General features: G+C 50.9%; 2 protein-coding genes and 1 long non-coding RNA gene across 4 annotated transcripts; 2 read left to right on the top strand and 1 right to left on the bottom strand.

Annotated features, from left to right (window-relative positions):
* Positions 1–443: 443 nt before the first annotated feature.
* On the top strand, positions 444–19233 carry LOC144726409 (ADP-ribosylation factor-binding protein GGA1-like). Of its 2 annotated transcripts, XM_078605095.1 has the most exons (17): positions 465–567; positions 6885–6969; positions 7290–7365; positions 7992–8090; positions 8388–8511; positions 9386–9495; positions 9993–10073; positions 10731–10880; positions 11329–11410; positions 12285–12401; positions 13720–13809; positions 14187–14248; positions 14696–14862; positions 15595–15944; positions 16476–16645; positions 17469–17579; positions 17691–19233. In XM_078605095.1, exons 1-17 carry the CDS (start codon positions 504–506, stop codon positions 17799–17801), a joined length of 2049 nt encoding a protein of 682 aa, XP_078461221.1. In that variant the 5' UTR covers positions 465–503; the 3' UTR covers positions 17802–19233. The 2 variants fall into 2 exon arrangements, with proteins under 2 accessions (XP_078461222.1, XP_078461221.1); XM_078605096.1 differs by lacking the exon at positions 7290–7365 and having other exon boundaries at positions 444–567.
* Positions 19074–23851, bottom strand: TMEM220 (transmembrane protein 220). The gene is made up of 6 exons (XM_078605097.1): positions 23668–23851; positions 22813–22842; positions 21073–21133; positions 20702–20828; positions 20185–20244; positions 19074–19638 (listed from the first exon to the last, which is right to left on the bottom strand). Exons 1-6 carry the CDS (start codon positions 23818–23820, stop codon positions 19506–19508), a joined length of 564 nt encoding a protein of 187 aa, XP_078461223.1. The 5' UTR covers positions 23821–23851; the 3' UTR covers positions 19074–19505.
* Positions 23464–26900, top strand: LOC144726411 (uncharacterized). The gene is made up of 2 exons (XR_013587271.1): positions 23464–23823; positions 25358–26900. It is a non-coding gene; the product is annotated as an uncharacterized LOC144726411 (long non-coding RNA).
* Positions 26901–26943: the final 43 nt, after the last annotated feature.

Raw genomic sequence — 26943 nt, forward strand, 5'->3', positions numbered from 1 at the left:
CCTCATCTCTCCTTCTGGAATAATCTTCGTCTTCCGGAAGATGATTGCGCAATCTTTCCAGTCTAACTTGGATATTCCCCTCATCTCCCCTTCTGGAATAATCTTCGTCTTCCGGAAGATGATTGCGCAATATCCTTCCAGTCTAACTTGGATATTCCCCTCATCTCTCCTTCGGGAATATTATTCGTCTTCCGGAAGATGATTGCGCAATATCCTTCCAGTCTAACTTGGATATTCCCATATTCTTAGGTTTTTTCGGTAAAGTCACGTAAGTAAAAACATTAAAAAGTAAAATAAAATAAAAATAAAAATCACGACGTTTCGGAGGCAACACAAGCTTCCGTCTTCAGGTGGTACCGTCACAGCCACGACAGCTGCATCAAGTAAATGAGAGATTGCAGGAGTTACCTGGAATAATCTTCGTCTTCCTCCTCCGGAAGATGAATTCCGTCTTCCGGAAGACGCTTCCGTCTTCCGTGCGGATCGGAAGCTGGAGTATCAACATGGCGGCGGCGGCGGTGGACGACCCGCGGGTGGAGCACGGAGACGCCCTCGAGTTCTGGCTCAGTGAGTTCGCGTCCGCTCCCCTGGCTGCTTCCCACCGTGCCCCTCCAACCCCGACTCTGCCCTGGCTGCCCCCCGCCCCCATCCAACCCCGCCTGACGCCGCCGCTGATGAAGAGGCGCGCGGCGGCGGTGGGTGGAGGGCAGGCGCCATGGGGTGTTGCGTGAAATTGTGGCGTTCCGGGTCGAGTTGAGTGGTGGCGTGTCAGTGTGGTGATGTGGTTGTGTGTCAGTGTGTGTGTGTCAGTGTGTGTGTCAGTGTGTGTGTCAGTGTGCGTGTCAGTGTGGTGATGTGGTTGTGTCAGTGTGTGTGTCAGTGTGTGTGTCGGTGTGTTGATGTGGTTGTGTGTCAGTGTGTGTGTCAGCGTGTCAGTGTGGTGATGTGGTTGTGTGTCAGTGTGTTGATGTGGTTGTGTGTCAGTGTGTGTGTCAGTGTGTTGATGTGGTTGTGTGTCAGTGTGTGTGTCCGTGTGTTGATGTGGTTGTGTGTCATTGTGTGTGGTTGTGTGTCAGTGTGTGTGTCAGTGTGTTGATGTGGTTGTGTGTCAGTGTGTGTGTCAGTGTGGTGATGTGGTTGTGTGTCAGTGTGTGTGTCAGTGTGGTGATGTGGTTGTGTGTCAGTGTGTGTGTCAGTGTGGTGATGTGGTTGTGTGTCAGTGTGTGTGTCAGTGTGTTGATGTGGTTGTGTGTCAGTGTGTTGATGTGGTTGTTTGTCAGTGTGTTGATGTGGTTGTGTGTCAGTGTGTGTGTCAGTGTGGTGATGTGGTTGCGTGTCAGTGTGGTGATGTGGTTGTGTGTCAGTGTGTGTGTGTCAGTGTGGTGATGTGGTTGTGTGTCAGTGTGTGTGTCAGTGTGGTGATGTGGTTGTGTGTCAGTGTGGTGATGTGGTTGTGTGTCAGTGTGTTGATGTGGTTGTGTGTCAGTGTGTGTCAGTGTGGTGATGTGGTTATGTGTCAGTGTGGTGATGTGGTTGTGTGTGTCAGTGTGGTGACGTGGTTGTGTGTCAGTGTGTGTGTCAGTGTGTGTGTCAGTGTGTGTGTCAGTGTGTGTCAGTTTGGTGATGTGGTTGTGTCAGTGTGTGTGTCAGTGTGTTGATGTGGTTGCGTGTCAGTGTGTGTGTCAGTGTGGTGATGTGGTTGTGTGTCAGTGTGTGTGTCAGTGTGGTGATGTGGTTGCGTGTCAGTGTGTGTGTGTCAGTGTGGTGATGTGGTTGTGTGTCAGTGTGGTGATGTGGTTGCGTGTCAGTGTGTGTGTCAGTGTGGTGATGTGGTTGCGTGTCAGTGTGTGTGTGTCAGTGTGGTGATGTGGTTGTGTGTCAGTGTGTGTGTCAGTGTGGTGATGTGGTTGCGTGTCAGTGTGTTGATGTGGTTGTGTGTCAGTGTGTGGATGTGGTTGTGTGTCAGTGTGTGTGTCAGTTTGGTGATGTGGTTGTGCGTCATTGTGGTGATGTGGTTGTGTGTCAGTGTGTGTGTGTCAGTGTGGTGTTGTGGTTGTGTGTCAGTGTGTTGATGTGGTTGTGTGTCAGTGTATTTGCAAGTGTGTCAGTGTGTGTGTCAGTGTATTTGCGAGTGTTTTTGTGTGCGTCTGTGTGTTTGCGTGTCGGTGTATTTGCTAGTGTGTTCGTGTGTGTGGTCGTGTGTTGATGTGTGGTTAAGTTTTTAAGGATGGATGTGTTTCGGTGGTAGTTGTGTGGTAATGTGGTTGTATCTCAGTGTGGTTGTGTAGTTGTTTATTATTCCTCTGGGGTATTAATTTAGGTTTTTCACTGCGGGTGTGTTTCGTTATGTGTGGTTGTTGGTACAGCAGTTGTGGCGTTGTCTTTTGGGGCTTCACGTTGCCGTGTTTGCATATTTTTGATGCTCGTGGTGGTTGTTTTGGTGGTGGTTTTGGTGGTGGTGGTGTGTCCGCGTCATTTTGTATCTTGGTACTGTATTTAAAATTGTTTGCATAACGTTATAGTGATGGTGGTGTGGTTGTGTTTACGTGTGTGTGTGTATTTTAAGTTTGTATTTCATGCGTTAGGATCGTGGCATGCGATGGAGCTCAAGAGAGAGAGAGACACGGTCGGGCCCAGGGCTACAACGTTTCAGAGTGGTTGTGTGTAATCGTTGTGTTTGAGTGGTTATGTTCGAGCTGTTGTGTTTCACGGTGTGGTGATTCTGTTCATAGTGGTTGTGTTTTGTTATTTGTGTTGTGGTTTTTTTGTAGCAGTACTGTATGGGCGCAGTGGTGGGCGAGATGTTTACTACCTCGCCTGGTATACAGGAGGTCGTCGGTTCGATCCCTAACCCTGACGCCTGCTCTATATTTTGAGTTTACATGTCTGTCTCTCATCATCATCATCATCACGGTGGCTAAGAGACGTTAACTACCTCGCCTGGTATATAGGAGTGCGTGGGTTCGCAATCCTGACGCCTACTGTATATTTGGAGTTGCGTGCCTCTCTCCCCGTGTCCTCCGGCTTTTTCCTCCACATTTAGAAACATGCATTTAGAGTATTTAGTTGCTCTCCATTTCCACATGATAAGCCACATGATAAGCCACTTTGTTGAGCTTTCATTTGTGGCCAGATTACTTCTGAAAAAGTGCTATATAGCTCAGTGGGCCTTACCTGGTAAAATAAAAAAGTCTTTTTTTTAGTACGGTCTGAGTGGTTGTAGGTCATGTCGCCTTTGGGAGCGGGGTTGTGTTTGTGAGACTTGGGTTCCGGTCTTGTGTTGGCGTATGTTATGGGTGTTGTGTTCCAATGTGGTCGTGTACCATTGTTGTGTTCCAGGGATTGTGCTTCATGGGGTTATGCGGTTCAAGGTGTTTGCATTTCGTGTTGGCATGTAACGTTTTGAAATTTCAGAGTTGGTGGTAGTGTTTGTGAGTGATGTTGCCCGAACCGTTGAGTGGGTTTCAGAGAGTGATGGGCATTTCCACAAATTCGGCAACGTCTCGGTATCAACTTAAAAAAAATCATATGAGGTGTAATTGCGACAGTAATTATTGGGTTTTTTTTTCAAATCAAATATGGCTTATTTATGCAATGAAGCAATGCTTTGACACGTACACGAAATTAAACGCGCCATCGCCATCCCACCGTGGATGAAAAAGCCAGTTTGTCTGAGCGCGTCCGACACCCATGTATTTCATGAGCATATTGAACCTTTTTAGGTAAGGTGTACAAACGATGGCGATCTGAATCACAGTCCTCTTTGGTTGAAACGCTATACCCAACTAAAAAGTAACTTTGTAGTTGTGCGCACAACGATTTACCCACATCTTTAAGTGTCTAAAATGCATGTCCGAGATCGTGAAACTGCCGCGATGTCTGCAGCGAGTTTGTGATTGATATCTCAAGTTGTCAATATGGCCACGTTCCTTGATGCGGTTCTAGCTTTGGAGCGTGGAGTTTGTGAATGAGGAAGAGAGGCTGTCGAGACAAAAAGAGTACCTTGTAAAGGAGACCTGTTACTTCTTTCTGCTTTCCTCGACATGGACATCTATTTATAACCACCTGCCAAGCATCACTTGGCCACATCATCGCATGGCTGGAGCAGCAATTGGCGATGAGAGGGGTCTTCAAACCACCCCGTGGGCTCGGTTGCATTTGGTGAAATATTGGCAAGAACTTTTACACGGCAACAATACGTTGGCCAAGGACGCAGCAGACTTCACTTGGTAAAGCATGAGCTAGGCCGCATTGATTTTGAAAACCTGTAGACCCGAGTATTGAAGTGTACGATTCTTTTATTAATGTGTCGGTTTTGACGGTCCTGCTGTGTTTTCTGGTTGTACCGTGTGTCGTTCGGCATGATGTCCGCTATTTCTCTCCACGCGATTGAATAGCTACCAGCACGTGGAGGGAAATGTCAGACATCAATCCAAATAACACACGGTACAACCCGGCAACACGTCGCAGATCCACATAAATTGTATATCACTGTAGCAGGTGATCAATGTCAGGATGCCTAGCGGGATTGTTCCTCAAGAACCAGGCTCCTGACCTTGGGGAAAAGCCAATCGCCGGTTCTCAGGAGGCACTTTGTCACCCACAAATTAATCCGCTCTTCGTTCACCCTCGATGCCCAATGCCGTAGTCTTCTTTCGTATGGTTGATGTAGATGCAGAGCAACAACTACAACTTCACATTCAGGTGGTCAAGCCAGATAACCGCGTCTGGGGGCAGCGGCGTGTATCGCTGTGTGTCTCCTTCGTATTTATGGATCGGGCGTTGCGTCGTTATATTCCGGATTGTTCACACAGCTCGGCTCGCCCGTCATGTGGCCACCGTTAACGTGACGTTGTCGTGGCGAGAAGATGGTTGAACCTGCCTGGGGCTCCTGGTATATCGCCCACTCTTGCGAGAGACGCTCGCCGCGTACGAAAGAAGGCGTGAGCGCGCCGTACAGTACCCCTTCGGCAAGCATCGCCCCCGCTTCTGAACCGCTCTGTCCATTTTCCGTCTGAGCCCTGGGCAGGAAGAGTGGTTTGCAGGGGACTTTTTTTCTCTCTCTTTCTCTCTGAAAGGAATGCAGAAACACAGCTGTCCGTCAGTTTTGTTTGCACTCGGTGGAGTTGGAAACGCTGTGTAAAGCACAGCAAGAAAAGGAGGGTTTTTTTTACTTGAAACGACGTTTGAGTTATTTTTAATCAAGGAGCCACAGATTATCGGAAAAATCCTCACGAAACGGAAACTTAAAGCCACCTCCGGATCCATAGACCGCTCACAGATGTTTGCCGGTAACTTTTGTGAACATGAGCTGTCAAGTTCACATGATCTGTCATGAGCACGTCTAATCAATTATACAACCATGGCTGGAAAGGAACTCTCCAACACCCCTTAGCGCGACAACTTCCATGGCAACGGCACTGGACCCTCCGACGTGTGTTCGGGTTGTTACCGCGTGTTGTCCAGCAGGTTGAAGCGAAACGTCGGACATCACGCCAAACAACGCGGAACAACGTGAAGACACTTCGGAGAGCCCTGCAGCACAACTTTAAAAATTTACCAGTAATGGCACCATGCCCTCTTGGCTGGGCCCTGGCAATGAGGTTGCATTGATTTTTTTTGTTTACTCTCATCACTGGAGTGCGACATGTGGCCACACTGAGGGTCGCGTGTGCGTCAGCCTCTTGAAGCCCTTCGCTGTCTTCAGGAATGCGCTAATTAAAGGGTGGGAGAATAGATGGGTCATTCGGAACGTTCTGACAAACATGCACACGAGCTTGCCTGGCACCCACCAAGCAAATGAAACGCCACCATGTGAGATGAACTGTGCAGGGTGGGCGGGAAGCCCCCCAATAATACCCCTGTCTGGTTTCACTTTTCTAGACTCGAAAAGATTGAGGGTGTAGGGACTTCACGGCCACCCTGTGAATGTGAAGCATAGCATGTTCACGATGGCCATATTACGATTCGCTTTCCCTCGCCTCGCGATATAATACATTGTCATTATTTGTGTTGGGGGTCGGGCGTCATCATATCCCTCGCGAAGATGATCCAATACGGAGAAAACTTGAGTGTAAAGTTGTGCTGCTATTCAGAACTATTGGAAACTGGCCAAATCGATCAAAGCGTTTCCCAAAACCTGGAGCCAAAAACCAGCGTTAGAAGGACTTTACTCACAAAACCGGCCCTCCCAGGCAGGGCCGCAATCCGGGCCGCGTTGTTTTTTGTGGCCTAAGGTCATGAGGTACTTCCTGTGCGCATGGCGTGAGCGCTACCGTTACTGTCTCTAATTCATCGCTTCTGGGGGATAATCTTGTGTTGGAAAGTGTCACGTGATACATGGCGCACACATGTTTCGCCTTCCTTGTTTTGTAATTTGGTGTTCTTGTTTGCAGTGCCTCACTCATGTTTGTCTCATTTGCTCACTCCGTCCGTGAGCCGAAGCCGTAACCTTAGCATACCTGTAATAGCTTTAATTATAATCGCTGCGGCGAACACTTTTCTTGAACCTTCATAAAATATATTTTTAAATAGAGAGTATTAAAATGCAGATAAACACAATTGTAAACAGTTTTTAAGTTGATATCAATTACAGTTATTTATATGCTGTAAATGTAGTACCGTATAATTTGTATAGAATTTGTGTACATTGTAAATTAATTATTTCTTGCGCACAGGATTTTATGCGTGTGTTGCGAGTATAAGAACTAATTAATCGACAAGTTGTTACGTGCCTAGTTCAGTTGCTTCAGATGTTGCTATGAAGATGGACGATTGCACGAAACGTGGCCTGTTATATACTTTTCCATTTTAGGCAGTGTTATCAACAAATGTGTTGAGTGTTTTTTTAGTTGACGAAAACGTGTGCTCTGTCTCCCCTTCAGACAAGGCCACCAACCCCCTGAACAAGAAGGAGGAATGGGAGGACATCATGGGATTCTGCAACAAAGTCAACCTGGAGCTGGAAGGGTGAGCCCTCTCTGGTTTCTCGCGCTCTCCGTGCACAGCCAACTGTCCCGGCGATCAGCGAACCGCCCCGTAGTTGCGCCCGCACCAGTTCAACACCAAGACGCAGCCCGTTGACGACGAACAATGCTGGATATTTCCAGCGGGTTTCGTTATCCACTTTCGTACCTGGAATGGCTCCGAAAGCCGCTCTGGCAAAACATTTGTTGCTTTAAATATCAAAATAGTCACTAGATCACTAAGTTTGGCAACACTGCACTCCCCCGGCACCCACTCCGCCTACCCCCCCTCCCACCCCCCCGCGCTCCTTGCATGTTCCACAGGCCTCTGCACGCCACGCGTCTCCTCAGTCACAAGATCCAGTCCCCGCAGGAGTGGGAGGCCATGCAGAGTCTGACGGTGAGCGGCGCAGAGACGATGGGGAGAGACCTGTCCGACGATGAGCAAGCGAACGTACCCGGAGCGTTCACGACAGTCTCCCACTCGAGCTCCTAGGCCAGGGGTCGGCAACCTACGGCTCCGGAGCCGCATGCGGCTCTTTACGGGCTGCTTCTTGACGATATATACGTATGTACAGTATGTACATAGATGCATTGCGGCTCTTGAAATACAGAATTTTGTACCGAATTGGAAAGAAATGGCTCTTCTTGTTATTTTGGTTGCCGACCCCTGTCCTAGGCTCTCATTCAAGCCTTAGGCATAGCCATGAACCTTACAAAATCATAACCGTGAGCCCTACCCTTATCAAAGCTTTAACCTTATTAGTCATTACCAAAATACCAGCCTTATACCTAACCAGAGCCATTACCTCCAGTCAATCCTGAAACCTAACCATAGCCTTAACCCATACTTTGGCCTTAATCCTAATCGGGGTCAATCTTCTAATCTTAGCCTTAAACCAAATTCTAACCATAGGCTGTAACCTTAGTTGTTACCCTAACTCGAGCCCGAACTAGTAACCCAAAACCCAAAGCCTGTCTCTTAACCCTAACCCTTAACCTCTAACCCTCTGTGTATGAGGGCAGGTGCTGGAGGCCTGCATGCGCAACTGTGGCAAGCGTTTCCACGACGAGGTGGGCAAGTACCGCTTCCTTAACGAGCTCATCAAGGTGCTGTCGCCGAAGGTGTGTGCCCCCCCACACGGATAATATTGCGAGGTGCTGGCAGGGGAGGGGGGGGATTTCACAACCCTCTCACCAACGCGTAGTAACTCGGAGTGGACTAGCCGACCAGACTAAGAGAATGGCCGCATGAAATCCATAGACCTGGCGAGAATTCCACAGGTTTGCGGTTCACTCGACGAAAAGACGACGACTAAAATAAAATTTTTAAATGTTGACAACATTCACTGCACTGCGCTGAAGACTTTGCCCTCACCCAGGCGGACTAACGGCGTGATCCTCGATTTGCACTGCACGCAGTACCTGGGCTCTCGCTCGCCGGAGAAGGTGAAGAGCAAGATCGTGGAGCTGATGTACAGCTGGACCGTGGGCATCCCCGACGAGACCAAGATCCAGGACGCGTACCACATGCTCAAGGGCCAGGGTAGACATTGCGCCCCAACCCCCCCCCCCGGACCCCGCCCCCCTATCCCCCCCTCGCCTCCACATTGCCTCCACTCCCCGTGTCGTCTCTGCGTCCTGCTATGTATGCGTGTGTATGTATGTGTCTCGGGGAGCAGTAGTTTAGCGGTTAGCCGGCGACCCGTGTTCGATTCCCGCTCACGGCCAACACCAGAGACAATAATGGGAACCGGTCCTAGGCCTCCCTTCGGCCGATTCAGCCTCAAATGAGTACCTGGTGCGGTGTGTAAACATCGCTGGCCACCCACCCCCTCGTGTACCGTGCTGGCCTTCATAGGTGCTACTCGCTAACAGCACTTTCCCCGACAGTCTGTTAAGGCTACACGGGGGATCTTTGTCTCTGTTTTGTGTGTCTCGTGCAAATACGTCTTGTTGTTTGCGCGTTTGATGGTGAGAGTTTTTTGTCGGCGCTCGAGTCTCCCTCTGTTTCTTTATCTTTGTTGTAAATGTGCATACATGTGGTGGTGTGCCAGAAAAAAATGGTTTGTGCGGTTGGGTTGTCGCTGCATTGTTGAATGATTGGTCTGGTCGAATCGTTGTGGGAGAGCAGGGTGGGTGTGGGTGTCAGGAAAACGAGTGGCTATTATGGCTGGGTGTCAGGGTGAGTGGATATGTGTCCCTTTCAACGGGTATCAGTGAGAGTGACTTCTCGCTTGTGGTTCATTGTAAAATGTTAAAAAGCAAATTCGACGTGCGTATCTATGATGAACTTCTTTCGCACCGTACGTGGCCAACCGTGCTAATCGGAGGTGCGGATATTGATATTTTATAGTGAGTGACCGTGAGCGGTTGTTAGTCAGACACGAAGCCACTCCCTTTGACTTTGCGGGTTGCAGGCATCGTGAAGGCCGACCCCAAGCTGAGCGAGGACAACATCCGCTACATCGTGCCACCCCCTCCACCCCGCCATGACAACACCCTCTTCGAAGACGAGGAGAAATCCAAGGTACTGCTGCCCCCGTTCACCTGACACAGTGAGAACCTCTCCGTCCTCATCGCAACAGTGTCAGTTATTGCATCATATGTCTGTCGTTGCTTAACGCCACCTTAATCATCTTGATCGTACGACAACAGTTTAGCGTCTAAATGCAAGCGCATCTCAAGACACTTACAAACATCGGGGGAACATGGGGAGAGAGAGGAGAGCGAGAGAAAAACCGCAGAACAGACCGGGACGAAGAATCCGTGGCCCAGCACCAACACCGACAATAAGCCCCAGGGACAGCCGGGGCAGCCAGGGATGGGTGGGAGAGGTCAGCGTTGGAGGTAAAGCTAAGCGATGTGAGGGAAAACAGCAACGCATGAGGTGGGGAGAAAAATAAAAAAAGTGCAAATAAAAGAGATGGAGGCAGAGAGGGAGAGGACAGTGTTTGTCATCGTTTTTACCATTGCTGTTGCTTTCGCCGGGTTGCGTCTGTCCCGTCCATGCCGCCGCCGTCGCAGCTGCTTGCGCGGCTGCTGAAGAGCACGCACCCCGAGGACCTGGAGGCGGCCAACCGGCTCATCAAGACCGTCGTGAAGGAGGTGCGGCCAAGGCGGGGCCCCCGCACCGCAGTGCACGGGGCCCACTAAAATAGCCACAGCCACAGTTGGTGCCATACAGTCATGTGGCGTTAATCTTGCATCCATCCGTTGGCTCGCTTCTCAGACACTGTGATGCTTTTCCTAAGTTTGCAGCAGTTAATGCTTTTATTTTTGCTCCAGTAACGTACCTATGCACGGTGGCGTAACTGAAATTGTCTGTGGACGTTCACACAATCTGATCTTTTCACATGTGACATCAGCCTATATCAGCCCGCAGAAAATCAGATATGCATAATAAAGGTTTATTGCGTTGGCGATTTGTCAGCATTGTGAAAAAGTCTTCCGAAGAAAAACATGGTGCGTATAAATCGCCTGAAGCTGGTTGTTATCACCAGCGAAACGTACTCAAATTGTAAATGTTGTGGGTTTACTCTCCAACACACAACCGGCGTGCTGTAACGAATTGGCACGTTTTGTTCACGTGACAAACCCTTACGTGTCGGGTGGTGGTGGGTTAACGGCACGTTAATATTTACGCGATCTAACCCACAAAAAACCTTTATTATGGATAATATTGGTCCCGAAAGCCTACGCGTTAAAATCAGATACTGCGCGATGGCGTGCTGGGTTTAACGTCAACGGGGGTGGCGTGTGTAGGACCAAGCCAAGATGGAGCGTGTGGCCAAGCGTATCAACGCGCTGGAGGAAGTGGAGAAGAGTGTGCGGCAGCTGCGCGAGCTAGTGGCGGAACACCGGCGCGGCGGCGGCAACGCCACCACCTCCGCGGCGGACGGCGCCAGCATCTCGGCGAGTCGTGCTCCGTGACGCGGCTCCCAACGTCGCGGCTCTCCCGACCAGCGCCCACGCTTAAAAGTTCGATGGGGGCCTAAGGGTGTTGTAGTTTTGGCAGCCCGTATTCGTGTATATTCCATGACTTCTCTTTCCCCCACTGCGGTGGCTCCCAACCTCTCTGGACCCACCGTCCACTGTCAGACCTCCAAAATGTTCACGCACCACCATGCACCAATGTCACTTTCAAACACTTTATACTCCTTTTAATGAAGGTGTCTGCAACAATTCCTCGATGCCGCTCCCCGTGGCCTAGCAAGTATTCACATTTTTGAGGGCTCTTCAAAATCTAGAGACCCTGCGTGATTCCAGCCCTGGCTTGCGGTGGGGGCGTCGGCTCCTCGCTGCTCAGACCCCGGCTCCGTGGGTTGACGCAGCGATGGCGGCGTTGTTTCTCGGCGTGCAGGAGGCGTACAGGAGGTGTGAGCGGATGAGGCCCACGCTCTTCAAGCTGGCGAGCGACACGGAGGACAACGAGGATGCTCTCGGTGAGCGGCGCCGCCGCCTCTGACTCGTGTCACCCCGCAAGGGTTTACTCCGGGTCCTCCGGTTTTTCCCCTCCGCATTTAGAATCAACATGTGTTCAAGAGTATTCGGCTGATAATTGGTTTTTTACCCTTCTATCTGGCAACAAAACTGACACCTTTTTACAAGGAGCCATGTTTGCATAGACCGCAATACCTGCAGTCATAATACAAACAAAAGACATAACTCTGATAATGTGCACTGTCCTTGAAGTTGATTGGTCCACACCGAGACAGCTTTCCTTAGAGCCTAGTCTCAGATGGGTTGGACCAGATGACGCCAAAAGGCGCACTTTTGTTTGTATTATGACTGCAGGTATTGCGGTCTATGCAAACATGACTCCTTGTAAAAAGGTGTCAGTTTTGTTGCCAGATAGAAGGGTAAAAAAACAATTATCATATTTTTACTGGCAAATGAGGTTCCCATGGAGTATTTGGCTGCTTTAAATCTCCACGTGAGAAGCCACTTCGTTGAGCTATCATTTGTGGCCAAGTCGCTTCTGAAAAAGAGCTGTGTAGCTCAGTGGGCCTTTCCTGGTAAAATAAAAAAAATAGTTTAGTTTAGGTAGTCCTCGTGTGGCCATAGGCTGTACAGCAAGATGCGTACTTATTTGCTGTGTAGTTTTGCTGTGCGCTGCTTTGTCGTGTGCTGCGTGGTGTGTGCCGCCCACGCTACGTACTGCGTGCTACTCGACAGCGAGGGCAATATTGTAGTTGCTCAGGGGCGGTGGTGACGCAGTCGTGTTGACGTTTGCCGTGGCCCGAGACCTTCTAACTGTGCTGCACGCGTCTCTCCTTCCCGTCCCGGTCCCCCCTCGCCCTCTCCGCTCATCGCAAGCCGACATCCTGCGAGCGAACGACGAGCTCACGAGCGTGATGGAGACGTACAAGTCCGAGGTGGAGAGGCTCTCGACGGTCAATGGCATGTCCAGCCCCACGGCAGCCCCCACCAAGGGTGGGTGCACTCACGCACGCACGCGCATATGCGTGCTTAATACATTATTATTATTAATAATCATGCCCAGCCCTTTTGTAAGTCTGCTGCTGGATCAGGGCTTCATCATTCCGTGCAGGCAGTGAGCGTTGTTTGACATACTTCATCACACTGGTCATAAGTGCAGCTTTGTGAAGGTGGGGTGCATATAGAAGAATAAGAATAATGGGTGTCCTGCGCTGCCCTCTACTGCCCACAGTGCCTAACTTCAACTGTTGTATCCATGGAGGTCACAATTGTAAGCACTCTTGAGGCTCAAACCTGATGAGCATCGTATGCTTACCTCGTTTCCGGCCAGTTGGACAATCGAGACAGAACACAGAAAACACACGATTCGAACCCTTACTGTGACAATCCAGGGAGGTGATTCACTGCGTGCCTATGCACCGCAGAACCAGCGAAAGGGGTTTGACTCCTGCGTTTGCGATTGAGAGGCAGGCTGCAAGAGAGCCCGTACCGATTGCCGTCAACCCCAGCAGGTGCTCGCGAACACCACGTGCCTCTGCTGTACTGTCCAGGCCTGCAAGAGTACATGCATGCGTGTGTGTGTGTGTGTGTCGTGAGTTAGCCGTGAGTTTGTTTCCCAATCACAGCTTACGCCATTGGCGAGTGATATTTGAACCAGTCCCGAGTCTCCCCTCGAACAACCCGGCCTTTAAATGAGTACAGTAAAACCTCGTATATCAAAGCACTCGTATATCAGTTGTGATCACGTGACGCTCGGCAGACAAAGCGTATACACGTGCTACTCGCATTGCGAGACCTCGCTCGTTTATCAAATTAATATTTATTTTAAAAATTTGCTCGTCTTAAAAAACACTCGCAGACCAAGTTACTCGCAATCCAAGGTTTTACTGTACCTGGTTTGGTTTGTAAATACGAGCGCTGGGGAGGCATTGGTGGCCGAGCGTGGTGTTATTCACACCCCGCATTCAATAGCGAATAATTATTTGCTATTGTGTGGGGTGTGAATAATTATTCGCTATTGGCATTCAATAGGTGCCTGCTCACAGCACTTGTCTCAAGTCTGTAAGGTTACACAGGCTCCTCCCCTTCCCCCCCCCCCCTCCTCAGCTATATAATCCCTTGTCACAGCCACCTCTTTGGCATACTTCAGCGATTGTTTTAGCTGTGGTTGTCCACACCTGATGACGGACGCTTGTGTTGCGCCCGAAACGTCGTGATTTAATTTAGTTATTTTTATTATTTTCACCTACATGACTTTACCGAAAGAACCAAAGAGTATGGTTACACAGGGAGTCTGTCTCTGCATGTGTAGGTGGTACCTCATCCCTGATCGAGCTGGCGGGGCTAGAGGTGGCAGCGTCGCCAGCGGCTACTCTCCTGGATGACGAGCTCATGTCCCTGAGTACGCAGATGTGTACCAATGCCATCATCACTGTCATTGCCACCATCACCACCAGCACTGTCACCATAATCATCGCCACAACCGGCACTATCATCACCAGCACCACAAACATTAGTACCACGATCACCACTGTCTATGCCAGCACTAGCACCAGCAGCATCACCAGTACCAATAGCACCACTAGCCCCGCCACCACCAGCAGCACCACCAGCAGCACTCTCAGCGCCAGCACTAGCACCATCACCTCCAGTACCACCACCTCCAGCACCATAATCACAATCAACACCAGCACCACCATCAACACTACTATAAACACCATGACCACCACCACGATCGCCAAATCACGTTGACAGGGTGCGTTTTCGTGTGTGTTCCAGACCTCACAGACGCAACTCAGACCTCCGCCGCACCCACGCCGCTTAACTGGACTTCATTCCAGGTCAGTGTGAGACCCCCGAGAATATGGAGCGATTTAAATCGACGCACGCGCGAGATCAATTGTTGCATCACAAGACCGTGAGAGGGTGGCGGCAGCTTGGGAGGTCTGTATCCATCGGCGGATAGATCACGGCTGATGATGACAATGACGACGACGAGCGCTTTCACGGTGATGTCACTGGAGCGCTGCGACGGCGCTTCAAACGCCGGGCAGCTCGTGACACAGCACGCGCGCGCGCACAACCCCGAAACCATGCGCCGTTTGTTGGGTTGAGAATTCCTTTATTTGGCCGTGATCGATCCGCTTCTGTATACAGCGACCAGTGGTGCGTCCGAGGGACCCCGTGTGTGAAGAAGTGGTGCTGTGCCCCCCTTTGCGCGTGCGGTGGGTGTCGCGCGCGCGAGTGATCCTGCAGTCGCCGACCTCTTCTCCCCCGGTGTCTCACAGTTGGGCTCGGCGCTGATGGACGGCGCCACCCTCTCGGTCACGACGGGGACGCCGGCGGAGGCGGCGCCGGCGGCGCCAGCCCCTGTGGGCGGCCTCCAGGAGCTGGAGCAGATTGGCAAGTCTCTGCTGCAGCAGGCGTTGCCTCCCGGCACGCAGCAGGTCAAGTGGTAATGCCCCAACTATGCGCACCAAAGACAAATTTCCCCCGTATATCCTTTACAGACTGTTGGGGCAAGTGCTGTTAGCGAGTAGCACCTATGAAGGCCGGAACGGCACACGAGGGGGTGGGTGGCCAGCACCACACCCAGCCGCGTTGTGTCTCCCTAGTAGTGACATGTACACATCGCACCAGGTACTCATTAGAGGCTGAATCGACCTAGGGAAGGCCTAGGACCCGTTCAGATAGTCACCGTTGTTGGCCGTGAGCAGGAATCGAACTCGGGTTGTTGGGTTTGTAGCGCAGCGCGCTGTTACACTACCGCTCCCTACACTATGCGCAACACGCATACTCGTGTGTGAAATAGTACAAATATTTATTAGAGCTGGGCTATGCAATGAGTTAAATAATTGATTACTCTACCGATTACGAGTTAGATTTCTGAATCGGGATTACACAAAAATAGTTGGGGGAACAAAAAGTCACATGATCACACGTATGGCACTGGACGGGAGTTGACGGGTAGGGCATGGTGACGTCACCAACATTACAGTCACGTCACGCTGGCTGTGGCCTCCGGGAGGCAAAATGGTCGGAGCTGCTGCCATTTGAAAATGAGACCGTGAGTGATCGACTTAAAAAAAGCAGTCGATTACAATTTGTTTCATCAATTGATGGACCAATCACGTCGCAGCTCTGCAGCTTGTGTTTGTTTCTGCCCTTTCCCTCGCCTCCGCTGCAGGGCATCCACGGCCCCTAAGCAGACGCTACGAGAGCTCCAGCAGAGCAAAATGGAGACGGCGCCTAAAGGGGCGGCACCTGTGACCCCCGTGGGGTCGTCGTCCGTCCCGACTCCCGCCGCCGGCGGCTTGCTTGGTGGGGGTCTCCCCCTAGCGGCGTCCCCGAGTTCCTCCTTCGCTGCCGCCCCATCATCGTCCGTCTCCGCCTCGCTCCTCACCCCCGCGGTCGCCACGCTGCCCACCTCGCTCGCCTCTCACACGGCGTCCAGCCCGGCGAGGCCCGGCGGCCCGGCCGGACAGGCCGACATCTCCCTGACCAATGTGTTCGTGCCGCTCGACTCCATCAAGCCCAGTGAGTGGTGGCAGTGGTGGCGGTGGTGGCAGTGGTGGTGCCGGCTGTCACTCCTCAAGTTCAGCCACCAGTTCTTGTCGAAGTTTTGGTCTACGTCAACCAGTGGAATGTTAGTCAAGTCCTCGTCTGTGGATTTCATTCAGTCTAGCTAACAAATTTTTACTCGCCAGGATTAATGAGGCCAACCAATCGATGAACTCCTTCTTTTAATATTACAATTGATAGTTCATTACCATGTCTTCCTCGTCCTCGGCACACTGCTGCCTCTAATAACGTCACTCAATTATTCTAATCTACTTCATTCAGATTTTTTGTTTCGTCTTTGTGATACGTTCATGCTTCGGTCTTTGGTGGGTAGTCATCGTCGTCATCATCGTTGACTTAAATCAACTTGATCCACTCATTGTCCGAGCTCTGCTCCTGGCATATGACACGGGCCCCAAAGCGGTGGCTTGTGCAAGTGGCTGCGCGTGTTTTGTGTGCCCATCCGTTTGTGCCCGTTCACGTCCGTGTGCGCGTCCCTGTGCGCAGGCAACGCCGCCCCCATCACCGCGTACGACCGCCACGGCCTGCGCGTGCTGCTGCATTTCTCGCGGGGCTGCCCCCCTGGCCGGCCGGACGTGCTGGTCGTGGTACTGTCCGTGATCAGCACGGCGCCCCAGCCCATCTCCGGCCTGCTGTTCCAGGCGGCCGTCCCCAAGGTGTGCCCACGTCGGTACTCCGCTTTGCGCCCCCTTTCACGGCAGCGTCTCGATTTTTATTTTATTTCAGCCAAATCGCCCTGAATATGCTCCCCCGATCTCCTGAGATCTTGGAGGGCAAAGTGGAGTTCAGCCTTGGTTACTGCTTGGATGAGAGACAGCCTGGGAATATCAGGTGTGAACTACCTGTGAGGTGGACTAGATGGCAGTAGAGCAGAGGCTTGAGAATTACCACCCCCTTATACGTGCGGTAGGTTTACTCCAGGTACTGTGGTTTCCTTAAACAATCATTATTGTGACTCGGTTAAGCTTTCCTCAGTTAACGACATTATTACATCTCAGTGATGGGATTATTCTTCTCAGCAATTGTTCCCAGGCTGTGCACAGAACGAAGCATTTTATTTTTGAGACCTCGATACCGCTCATTTTGCTCTGCTGGAGCTCTCGATGAATGAACTCATCTGATTCTGAGGGCACCACGGTGGCAAGATGTTAACTACCTCGCCTGTGGGTTCGATTCCGACCCCAACGCCTGTCTATTTGTAGTTTGCATGTCCCCTTTGTGGTCGCGTGGATTTTCTCATTTAGAAACATGTATTTAGAACATTTGGCTGCTATACATTTCCACATAAGCCACTTTGATGAGCTATCATTTGTGGCGAGGCTGCTTCTGAAAAAAGAGATATGTAGCTCAGTGGGCCTTAGCTGGTAAAATAAATAAAATCAGTTCATAGTTAAGCTTCAGTCGCTTCTCTGAGCAGATCTGCTGAAACGTATGCATGCGTGCCTGCGTGCGTGTGCGTGCGTGCGTGTGTGCGTGCAGAATATGCGCGTGAAGCTGCAACCAGCATCCGGCACGGAGCTCCCAGGGTTCAACCCCCTGCAGCCACCGGCGGCCGTTACCCAGGTCATGCTGCTCGCAAACCCCAACAAGGTAGTAGCCGCCCTGCCACAGCCCGCGGGACACCCTTCCTTCACCCTCGTAGCTCCTCTCTCGCCCTTGCACCTCTAACTCCGGTGCCTCCGCTTTGATCCCGCATCCCAGGAGAAGGTGCGCCTGCGTTTCCGGTTGGCGTTCACGCTCGGCGAGGAGGTGTTCAGCGAAGTCGGAGAGGTGGTGGACTTCCCGCCGGCGGAGAGCTGGAGCAGCCTGTAGGGCCCCCCCCTCCCCGACTCGTTGCGTTCTACCACGCCATTCGTGGCGGCGGCGGCGGCGGCGGCTCAACCCGTCCGCCCAGAGGCGTCGCAGCGCCCCTTGTCAAGTCCGCCCGCTCGAGAGGGCCGTGCAGGATCCACCAAACGACTTTAAACAACAATGGGGCATCGCTGTTTCCTGCCTGGGAGACGCCGGTCTCTTGTAGCCCCACTGCACGGGGCGGTGGGGAAGGTAGTTCACACCGGTAGTTCACGCCTGCCGCTCGGCAGCAATTTCGCCGAACGGCGCAAGCCTCGGTGCTTGCCGTGCTGTTCCCTGTATGTGCGTGCTTTGCAGTGAGTGTTAGCGTTCCTTCTCTGCAGCGGAAGCTGCTGCTGTTCGTGGCATTGGCTGCCACGCGCGTCGGCGAAACGCGGCAAATAACGCGAGGTTTATTTTTTTTTGTTTCTTCGTAAACGGCAATATGTAAGGAGTGAGCAGCCAGCCCCGTTCCTTCCGATGGGGCCCCTCTGGCCGGGCTGCGAGGATGTTGGCGACACGCCGGGGTTCAGAGGCACCAGGGGGGCGAAACCGGGACTCTCCCAAAACTCTGAACACGTAGAAACCACAGGATTATTTACACAAGACTCGGTATCTCTTTACAAGTCGCTCGCCCAATGGGCACCATTGGCCATGATGGATCGTGACCCTGCCTTCGTTCCCTCTTCCCCACCCGGCTGCACGCCTCGCACCTCTGCCCCTATTGCACATTAAGAGGTGGAGAAGGCAATTGCTGTTGTGAGGAGGGAGATGTTGGGGAGATGTTGGGGAGCGTGGGTTCGGGGCTGGTGGAGGGTGATGTCTGTACAGAGTCGCTGCCCTCCGTGCTCGGTCGCTTCCACTCGTGCAGCCTCCTGGGAGTTTGTGCGGGGGGGGGGGGTGGTGGTGGGTTGGTGGGGGGGGGGGTTTCGTGGCGATTAAGTCAGACGGCTGAGGTAATCTGCACGCCGTTGGCTGCACTACCATTGGCTGCACTACCATTGGGCTGACATTGTTTCGAGTGTCCACCAGTAGACAGCAGCGGACGCCTGCAGGCCCGAGGATAGCCGTGCGCTGCACACGATCGCTCGACAAAATGTGTCCCTCCTTTTCTGTAATAAACAAGAGGAAATTTTGTGCGGACCGTTGGCTTGTAAATGTACCGTTGTTACCTTTGGCCCTTTGTGCATGCACAGATATGCGCACACATGGCAATGTATATACACGCGCGCGCACACACACTGGGGATGCCGGGAGGGTGCAGAGTGGGTTTTATTAGACCACGGTTCTTTGAAGGGCCTCCCGATGGAATCGCGCACGGGATCTTTCTTACACACTGTATATCTCTCTTATTTTCTCAAAATCTGTAAATTGCCTTTTGAATTCCAAATTAAATTCCACTGCTGAAATGGTGCACGGTCGTGTGGCTGATCGATTAATGTTTCTAACGTTCATTACGATAACCCCCCGCTTTTTCCACTGCAGAAACCGTGCTTTGATTGGAGATGGCTGAATGGCCTACCCGGCTGCACTTGCCACAGCCTAATTTTCCTGCTCGGTCACCTCGCCCGCGCTCGCTTAATCGCGATTGGTCCACGTGAGCTGGAGTATGCGTCTCTTGGCTGTCGGGTCGACCCAGTCCGAAATTCGCGCTCCGAAGTGGGCGATATCGCTGTTATGGCTGCGTCACAGCGAGTTCTTGCAGTGCTCGGGATTGGCGGCCATGATTCTGGCGTTGAAGGACGTGTAGATCCAGGCGAGGGAGGGTATGGCCACGAGCACCAGGCCGAGGCCAGCCCGCAGCGTCGCTCCGTGTGGCCTGCACGCTCACGCGGTCACCCGCCACGGGCTGTCAAGACACGTGCCATTGTTCCCGACCACCACAATCTTCTTTTCAACAGTGCAGACTGTCCCACACATTGCCTGCAGAAGGCAGCACATCAAGTCGGATGCTGACCTATCTGCGAGGAGTTGCTCTGTCCTTTTCCTGGCTACTCTGGCTCTTGTACCTCCTCCGTCACTCAAAAAGGGCACTTGGCCAAACGACCAAAGCAGCAGGAACCTCCGAAATGAGTCGCGAGACTCCGCAAAGCTTCTGTCAAGTGTACGCGGCTCGGCATGGCGTCGCTGACTTCTCAACCGATGCCCCTTTTCCTGTGACCCTGCATAAGTTCCTGCAAGGTCAAGGGGTCAGTGGAGGTCGTCCAGTCAACATGTTTGTTTTTCCATCCAAACATCAGGAGCTGATGAACCCTCGCGATAAGCGTGTTTTAACGAGAAATTTTCACGGTGGACATGCGGAGCGATGTCTCGGCTGTAACACCCCCCGCTTACCCCTCCTACGCTCATGCTATGTGATCCTTACTCATGGGAGTTGCGGCAGAGAATCATCCAGAAGACGACGAGGAGGAGCCCTCCGATCTCCCTAGGACAACAAAACCACGAAGGATCAGAGATCGTGGTGACGGGTCACGAGAAATCGTAGGGGTCATTGCGAGGGAGCATAGCAGTGCATGGCAGGAATCGTAAGAATTCATAGTTATACTGTAGTATTGAGGGATCGACAATTCTAGTCCAGGACTGGCGGGATCGTAGCGATAAAACATAGCGAGGGATCACGGGGATTGTGGTGTTAGATCGTGTCACGGGATTGAGGAATCATTGTAAACGTAACGAGAGTGTAAGGATGATGGCAGTGGATGGTCATGTGAGATTACGGGGATCATAGCAATATATAACATTGAATCATGTTGATGGACCACGGCAAGGAATCGTGAGGAATCAGTGAGGGGGCGGGGGTCATGGCGCAGGGAATTGGTGAGCGATAATTCGCGAGCAAACAATTCCATTTGAACGATCCGAGGATTCGGGCCGGCACCCACCTGCCCTCCTCCGCCTCCAGCACGTGCATGCGCTTGCCAGACCTGTGCGCCACGGCGGCGAGGAGGCACGCTCCGAAGAGGCACGCGGCCACGTGCATGTGCACGACGCTCTTCCACACGTGGTTGCCTTGGGTGAGAGGCGGCGGGGAGGGAGAGGGCCACGTGCTTTTAGGGTTGCCACGGTGGCGAGACGTTGACCGCCTCGCATTGTGTTTACGGGAAAGGAGGTTCGTGGGTTCAATCCCGACCCTGACGCCTGTTGTATATTTGGAGTTGTCGTTTCAAGGCAGATTAAGGGAAGCGATCACTGGGGGGGCTTAATTGCGAAGGCATTCCTCTTGTTTTAAATTGCACTGATCCACCGAGATTACCTGCAGCTGAAGGTGACACCGCCACCACAAGGCTGAGGGCAGCTGGGAATAGATACGCTACCTGCAAAGACATCCACGCATACACAGTTACTTGGCACATATCCCATTCACTATTATATATGTCGTTTAAAAATGCAAATCCTGTTGCTTGATAACTTCACTTGCAATTGCATTTTGACATATGTCCGTATTTGGACTGTAGTCACCCTGTGTGTTTAACGTTTCTGTAGCTCACTTTGTCATCTGTGCCCTGGTAAGTCTGGAGGCAAATCTGCCCGAGCCGATTTGCGCTGCAGAGAATTGATTATTTAACGTTGATTTCACGCAATAAAGTAATCAATTATTCGATTACTTTATTGCAGTGCTTGATTTTACATGCTTTTATTTTTTTAGTGACCGATGTCATTCACAAATGAGACCCATGCTGATTTATTTTTGAGTTTTCGCCTGGTTCAACAGAAATATATTGAAACTTGCTTGCTAACAGGACAAACACTACGGCATTTATAGTTTGGTGGAATGCATTTAGGGTGTGGCGCTGACTCGAGCAAAGAACGCAGCCGGTCGGGATCGAGGTACGAAGGGCCGGAGTCTGCGGATCTCAACCACCTTGAACGGGGTGGTATGGATGAATTAACTGGTGAACATACATACTCACGTAGGCAAAAAAATGAAATAAAAATTAATAAAAATAAAATAATAAAAATCACGACGTTTCGGAGGCAACACAAGTCTCCGTCATCAGGTGGGACCGTCACAGCCAGATTTGCTGTATCATTTTTTTACCTACGTGACTTTACCGAAAAAACTAAGAGTATGAATCCTTGCAGTCACGAAAGCTTCAAATCTAGAATTAACTGGTGAACACTTGGTGGTGCAAGCCCATGCAAGGCTTTAAAGAAAAAACAACGAGCAAGAAGGAGGCTCTTAAAACCGCCTGTACTCGTTTCAAGACCGGAAGCCAGTGTGTAGTGAATGATAAGAGAGCCGGAGAAATGTGGTCACGTAATGGGATTCGTGTGAGCACACTTGACTGACGCATTCTCAACTAATTTGAGGTCCACCAAAGACCTTATTCGATTGATTCCATCCAATCGGGGTCTATCGCCACCGTGAAACTAACCACACGTTGCAAGATTGAATCCATTTCCGTGCTAAATTATAATCATGAGACCCAAGTACTCGGCCGTGGAATGAACCACACGCGTGGCGGATTACAATGTCAGTTGTCATGTGGACGCGACTTTAAATAAGTAATATTTAAAACAACTTTTTTTTTTAACACACGCTTTTATGAAATTTACTAGTGATGGCAGAACTCCACGACTCCAGGAAGTGGCCCCGAAACTTGCCATTACGTAAAGGACCGTGGCCAATTACAGACCAAACCTCAGTTGACCGTGGACAATTAGAGTTTAAGTTTTGGGAACGGTTTTCATTTTAATAAGTTAACTTTGTTAAGTTTTGCTCTCCTCTTCATTGGAACCCAGTGGTTATTCGGCACAATCGATTAGCACGGTTGGCTACGTACGGTGCGAAAGAAATCCACCCCTACATGCAGTGACATTACAGCGGCATTCCTAATCTCTTGATCAAGATACTTTTCCTTTGAATCCGGTCATTGATGATGATTCAAGAGATCAAGAAAAAATAATAATTATCATATCATAGTCACGCGCAGCATTACAGCACACTGCATATGTGAATTGATTAGAAGGTGTGTGTTAAATTGTACGTTACCGTCCACAGGCTCGCATCTGGGTCGTTTTTCTTGCAAGCCACAGACACGCAACACCAGGGGGGGGGGGGGGGGGGGGACAAGAGAGCGTGTGAGACAACGAGTTCGACTCCCGGTCACGGCGAACTTCCACTGCTCCTGGACCAGCGCGGTGATGTCTGATTAAACCACCACCATCACAACTGAGAGTTTTGGATGCCTTCATCCAGCAGTGGATTGATCGTGGCTTGTTAATGATTATGATGATGGTGATGACAAGGGTTAAATGCAAAGCCGTAATTTTAATATATATTTGGGGGACACACATCCCCCCCAATATTCAAATATGCCCAAAATGTCCCCCCCCCAATATATTGCTATAAAATCGATTTCTGTTTATATGATTGTGGTTATGGTTGTACTTTATTATCCCTAATCTCTGGCATTACATACAATGAAACAAGAAAAGGTAAAAAAATAAAAAACAGAGCAATGTAATACAATACACTATTAGACATTATTGTAAGAAATAAATAAAAAGTCCATCCTATATGTTAGTGATTTTTTAAATATTTTAGGCAGGAAATTCGTTTTAAAATTTATATTTTTTCTGGGGGGGGACCCCCAGACCCCCTGGAAGATTTGGTCCCCCCCAATATTGCCCCGACCAATCGGCATAATTCATCTTTTTTTTTTACAAAAACTAAAGAAAACTACGACACTGGCTTCCGGGGATGCTGGAGCGCGCGCGTCGTTTTGTTGTTGTTATACAACAACAACAACAAAGATACGCAAACATCAGCAAAGCGACGTGTGGGTGGGTAGCATCAGCGGCAATGCTACGGCGATATTTCACACCTGCCCACCCCCCAGCTCACCTGCACGTACGCCGCGAGCCCGAAGAAGCTCGCCATGCCCAGGCAGCAGCCCCGCCACACGTGCTGCCTCCAGCCGCCGACGAGACCGCGACTCGAGCCGACATCGCCGCGAGGTCGGAGTTCTCCGGCTGCTGCCGGCTGCGACGTGGCCATGGGGTACTACGGTGGGGGGGGGTACGGTGGTGGGGGGGGGGGTACGGTGGTGGGGGGGGGGTACGGTGGGGGGGGGTCCCTGGCAGAGCTGGGAGCCTCTAGGGGCACAAGGAGAGGAGGGGGTCCGGGCAGAGCTGGGAGGTCAGGGAGTTGCAACTGGGACGACACGAGACTTGGGGCACCCCCCAGTGAGACCTGGAAGTCAACTGATGCTGCTTGGTCTTGCTGCTATTGCTGCTATTGCCCCCCTGTGCTTCGTCTTGCTGCTATTGCCCCCCTGTTCTTCGTATTGCTGCTGCTGCTATTGCTGCTATTGCCCCCCTGTTCTTCGTATTGCTGCTATTGCCCCCCTGTGCTTCGTCTTGCTGCTATTGCCCCCCTGTGCTTCGTCTTGCTGCTATTGCCCCCCTGTTCTTCGTATTGCTGCTGCTATTGCTGCTATTGCTGCTACTGCTGCTATTGCTGCTATTGCCCCCCTGTTCGTCTTGCTGGTCTTGTTGTTGCTGCTGCTATTGCTGCTATTGCCCCCCTGTTCTTCGTCTGGCTGGTCTTGTTGTTGCTGCTGCTGTTTTCGCCGCTGCTTTTTATTGCCGCCTGCGTTTGCTGAAGTTGTGGTTTTTTGATGTTTTCGTGTCGGGAGTGTTTTTTTTTATAGCGGCAATTATAGCTGATGTTCTTCCTGTTTCTTACCCTCGACTGTTCTGTTGCTGTATGTTTTCGCCGCTGCTGTTGATTCTGCCGCTGAGGCTGTTTCTGCTGCTTTTGTCGTATCAACTGCGGTTGTTTCTGCTACTGGTGTATCTGCTGCTGTGGTGGTGGTTTCTGCTGTTGCTGATGATATGTCTGCTGCTGATGTATCTGCTGCTGATGTATCCACTGCTGCTGCTGTATCCACTGTTGCTGCTGCTGCTGTATCCACTGTTGCCGATGATGACGATGATGCCACTGCTGCTGCTGCTGATGACGCCGCTGCTACCTGCCCGCGTCACGTGGGGCTTGATCAAAGTCACCGCCTCTTGGCACCGCGTGCGCCCAAGTGGACATCAGTGGCACCGTCCTGACTTGCACCGGCCTCCAAAGTCACCCACATCCTTGAGTAGTTGCCGAACATTTGTTTTATTTGATGTTTACACACAACAGCAAACCGACGCAAGATCCCAAGGGGCCGTTCATAAATGACGTCACGCGATTTTTGACGATTTTTGACCCCCCCCCCCCGTCGTCGTCACACGGCGTCACAAAAAGTCAGACTCCCCTCAAATGACGTCACAAAGCTCTGCCCCCCCCCCCCAAAACAAAACATGCTTCAAATCGCTTTAAAGTTTAAACTATGCTCATTGTAGTGCGTATTTAATGTGGCGCTGCACTCTGATGTTGTAGGAGAAAACATTAATTAAAAAGTATATTTAATTAAGTAGAACGTGTTGTCTATATTTATTCAAAGTTCCGCATTTTGATGTGACGTCACATTTCTCACCCCCCCCCCTCCTCGTCACATATCGTCACAAATGTCTGACCCCCCCCCTCCCCCCTCTAGGTGCGTGACGTCATTTATGGACGCCCCCTAGGCAATCAGAACCGATGCCGGGAACTGTCCACTCTCTTTTCAGCGTTGCAACATTCACGGGGCCTGTCCCGCGAAGGATGTCGTCTTTTGTTTTTCCCACCGTGGGGGAGATGGAGCGATGAAATAAGCTCGAAGTGCGCAAACTGCTCGCGCGATTGTTCCTTACATCGCGGGAGAGCGGTGGTGGTCGCCCTGGGGGGGGGGGGAGGCAATCTTTCATCCATCCAGCAGTGGATCTAACACGGCTGTTGTCGCCGCCGCCAACGACGGCGATGATGATGATGATGACGCATCGACAACGAAATCGTCGCTATGAAAATCCGCAGAGTCGCTCAAATTCGGTGACAAAAGCGCAGAGTTTTGAGATCCGGCATGTGCAATGAGGCCACGTGGCGGCGCTCCATGTCCATCAATCATCATCAGCGCCTTCGTAATCATCATCAGCAGCTTCATCGAGTAGCATTGCCATCCATCAGTAAAAGGCAGCATCGTCATTATAGGGTGGGTTGGATTCACAGTAGCAGGGCGCTAACCACTGCGCCACCGCTCCACGTTAGGGGCCGTCCATAAATGACGTCACGCACCTAAGGGGGGGGGGGTCAGACATTTGTGACGATGTGTGACGAGTGGGGGGGGGGTGAGAAATGTGACGTCACATCAAAATGCGCAACTTTAAATAAATATAGACAACACGTTCTACTTCATTAAACAGACTTCTTAATAAATGTTTTCTCCTACAACATCAGAGTGCAGCGCCACATTAAATACGCACTACAATGGCAATAGTTTGAAGCGATTTGAAGCATGTTTTATTTTGGGGGGGGGGGCAGAGCTCTGTGACGTCATATTTGAGGAGGGGGGGCGGTCTGACCACCCCCAAACGCCATGCCCACCGCGCCTGGTCAAGTGCGATGTACACGCGCGGTGATGGTGGTGATCACTTTCTTTAGAACTGCTGCTCGTTGTTGTTGTTGTTGTGTTTAGTTTGTTGTCCTTCCCCCCACGCACCCCCATTAGCACCGTTGGCTACGTACGGTGGTGCGAAATAAGTTCAACATAAAATAGATACAGCAATACAGCAACAAGCGATATTCCTAATCTCTGATCTCGATATTCCTTTTCAGACGGCTATTGGTGATGATTCACAAATAAAATAAACTGTTAATCCTAATATCACAAACAGTCACATACAGTACACAGTACACTGGATATGGCAAATTGTCAATTAATGTACACACGTGTGATGAAGATGTAGACACATGATGATGGTGATATTCATATTCTTAGATTTTTTCGGTAAAGTCACGTAGGTAAAAAATTAAAATTAATAAAAGTAAAATAAAAATAAAATAAAAATCACGACGTTTCGGATGATGGTGATGATGATGTGAACACATGATGCTATCTATGGGACCGTTTGATGATGATATACACATGATGATATACACATGATGATGTTGGTGATGACGATGGTGGTGATATTGATGTGAACACATGATAACATCTGAGACCCTTTGATGATGCTATACATACATGATGATGTTGTTGTTGATGTG

This window comes from Lampetra planeri, chromosome 23 (assembly GCF_965212315.1).
Source record: "Lampetra planeri chromosome 23, kcLamPlan1.2.h2, whole genome shotgun sequence".
Taxonomy (NCBI): domain Eukaryota; kingdom Metazoa; phylum Chordata; class Hyperoartia; order Petromyzontiformes; family Petromyzontidae; genus Lampetra; species Lampetra planeri.

Bases quoted from the DNA above. Each gene is read 5' to 3' on its own strand.
- LOC144726409 (XM_078605095.1), top strand. From the start codon at position 504: ATGGCGGCGGCGGCGGTGGACGACCCGCGGGTGGAGCACGGAGACGCC. The intron at 8,512-9,385 runs GTAGACATTGCG...TGCGGGTTGCAG, and splicing joins CCACATGCTCAAGGGCCAGG to GCATCGTGAAGGCCGACCCC. The intron at 15,945-16,475 runs GTGAGTGGTGGC...CCCTGTGCGCAG, and splicing joins GCTCGACTCCATCAAGCCCA to GCAACGCCGCCCCCATCACC.
- TMEM220 (XM_078605097.1), bottom strand. From the start codon at position 23,820: ATGGCCACGTCGCAGCCGGCAGCAGCCGGAGAACTCCGACCTCGCGGC. The intron at 21,134-22,812 runs GTAACGTACAAT...ATGTCTTTGCAG, and splicing joins CAGATGCGAGCCTGTGGACG to GTAGCGTATCTATTCCCAGC. The intron at 20,829-21,072 runs GTAATCTCGGTG...CTCTCACCCAAG, and splicing joins GGTGTCACCTTCAGCTGCAG to GCAACCACGTGTGGAAGAGC.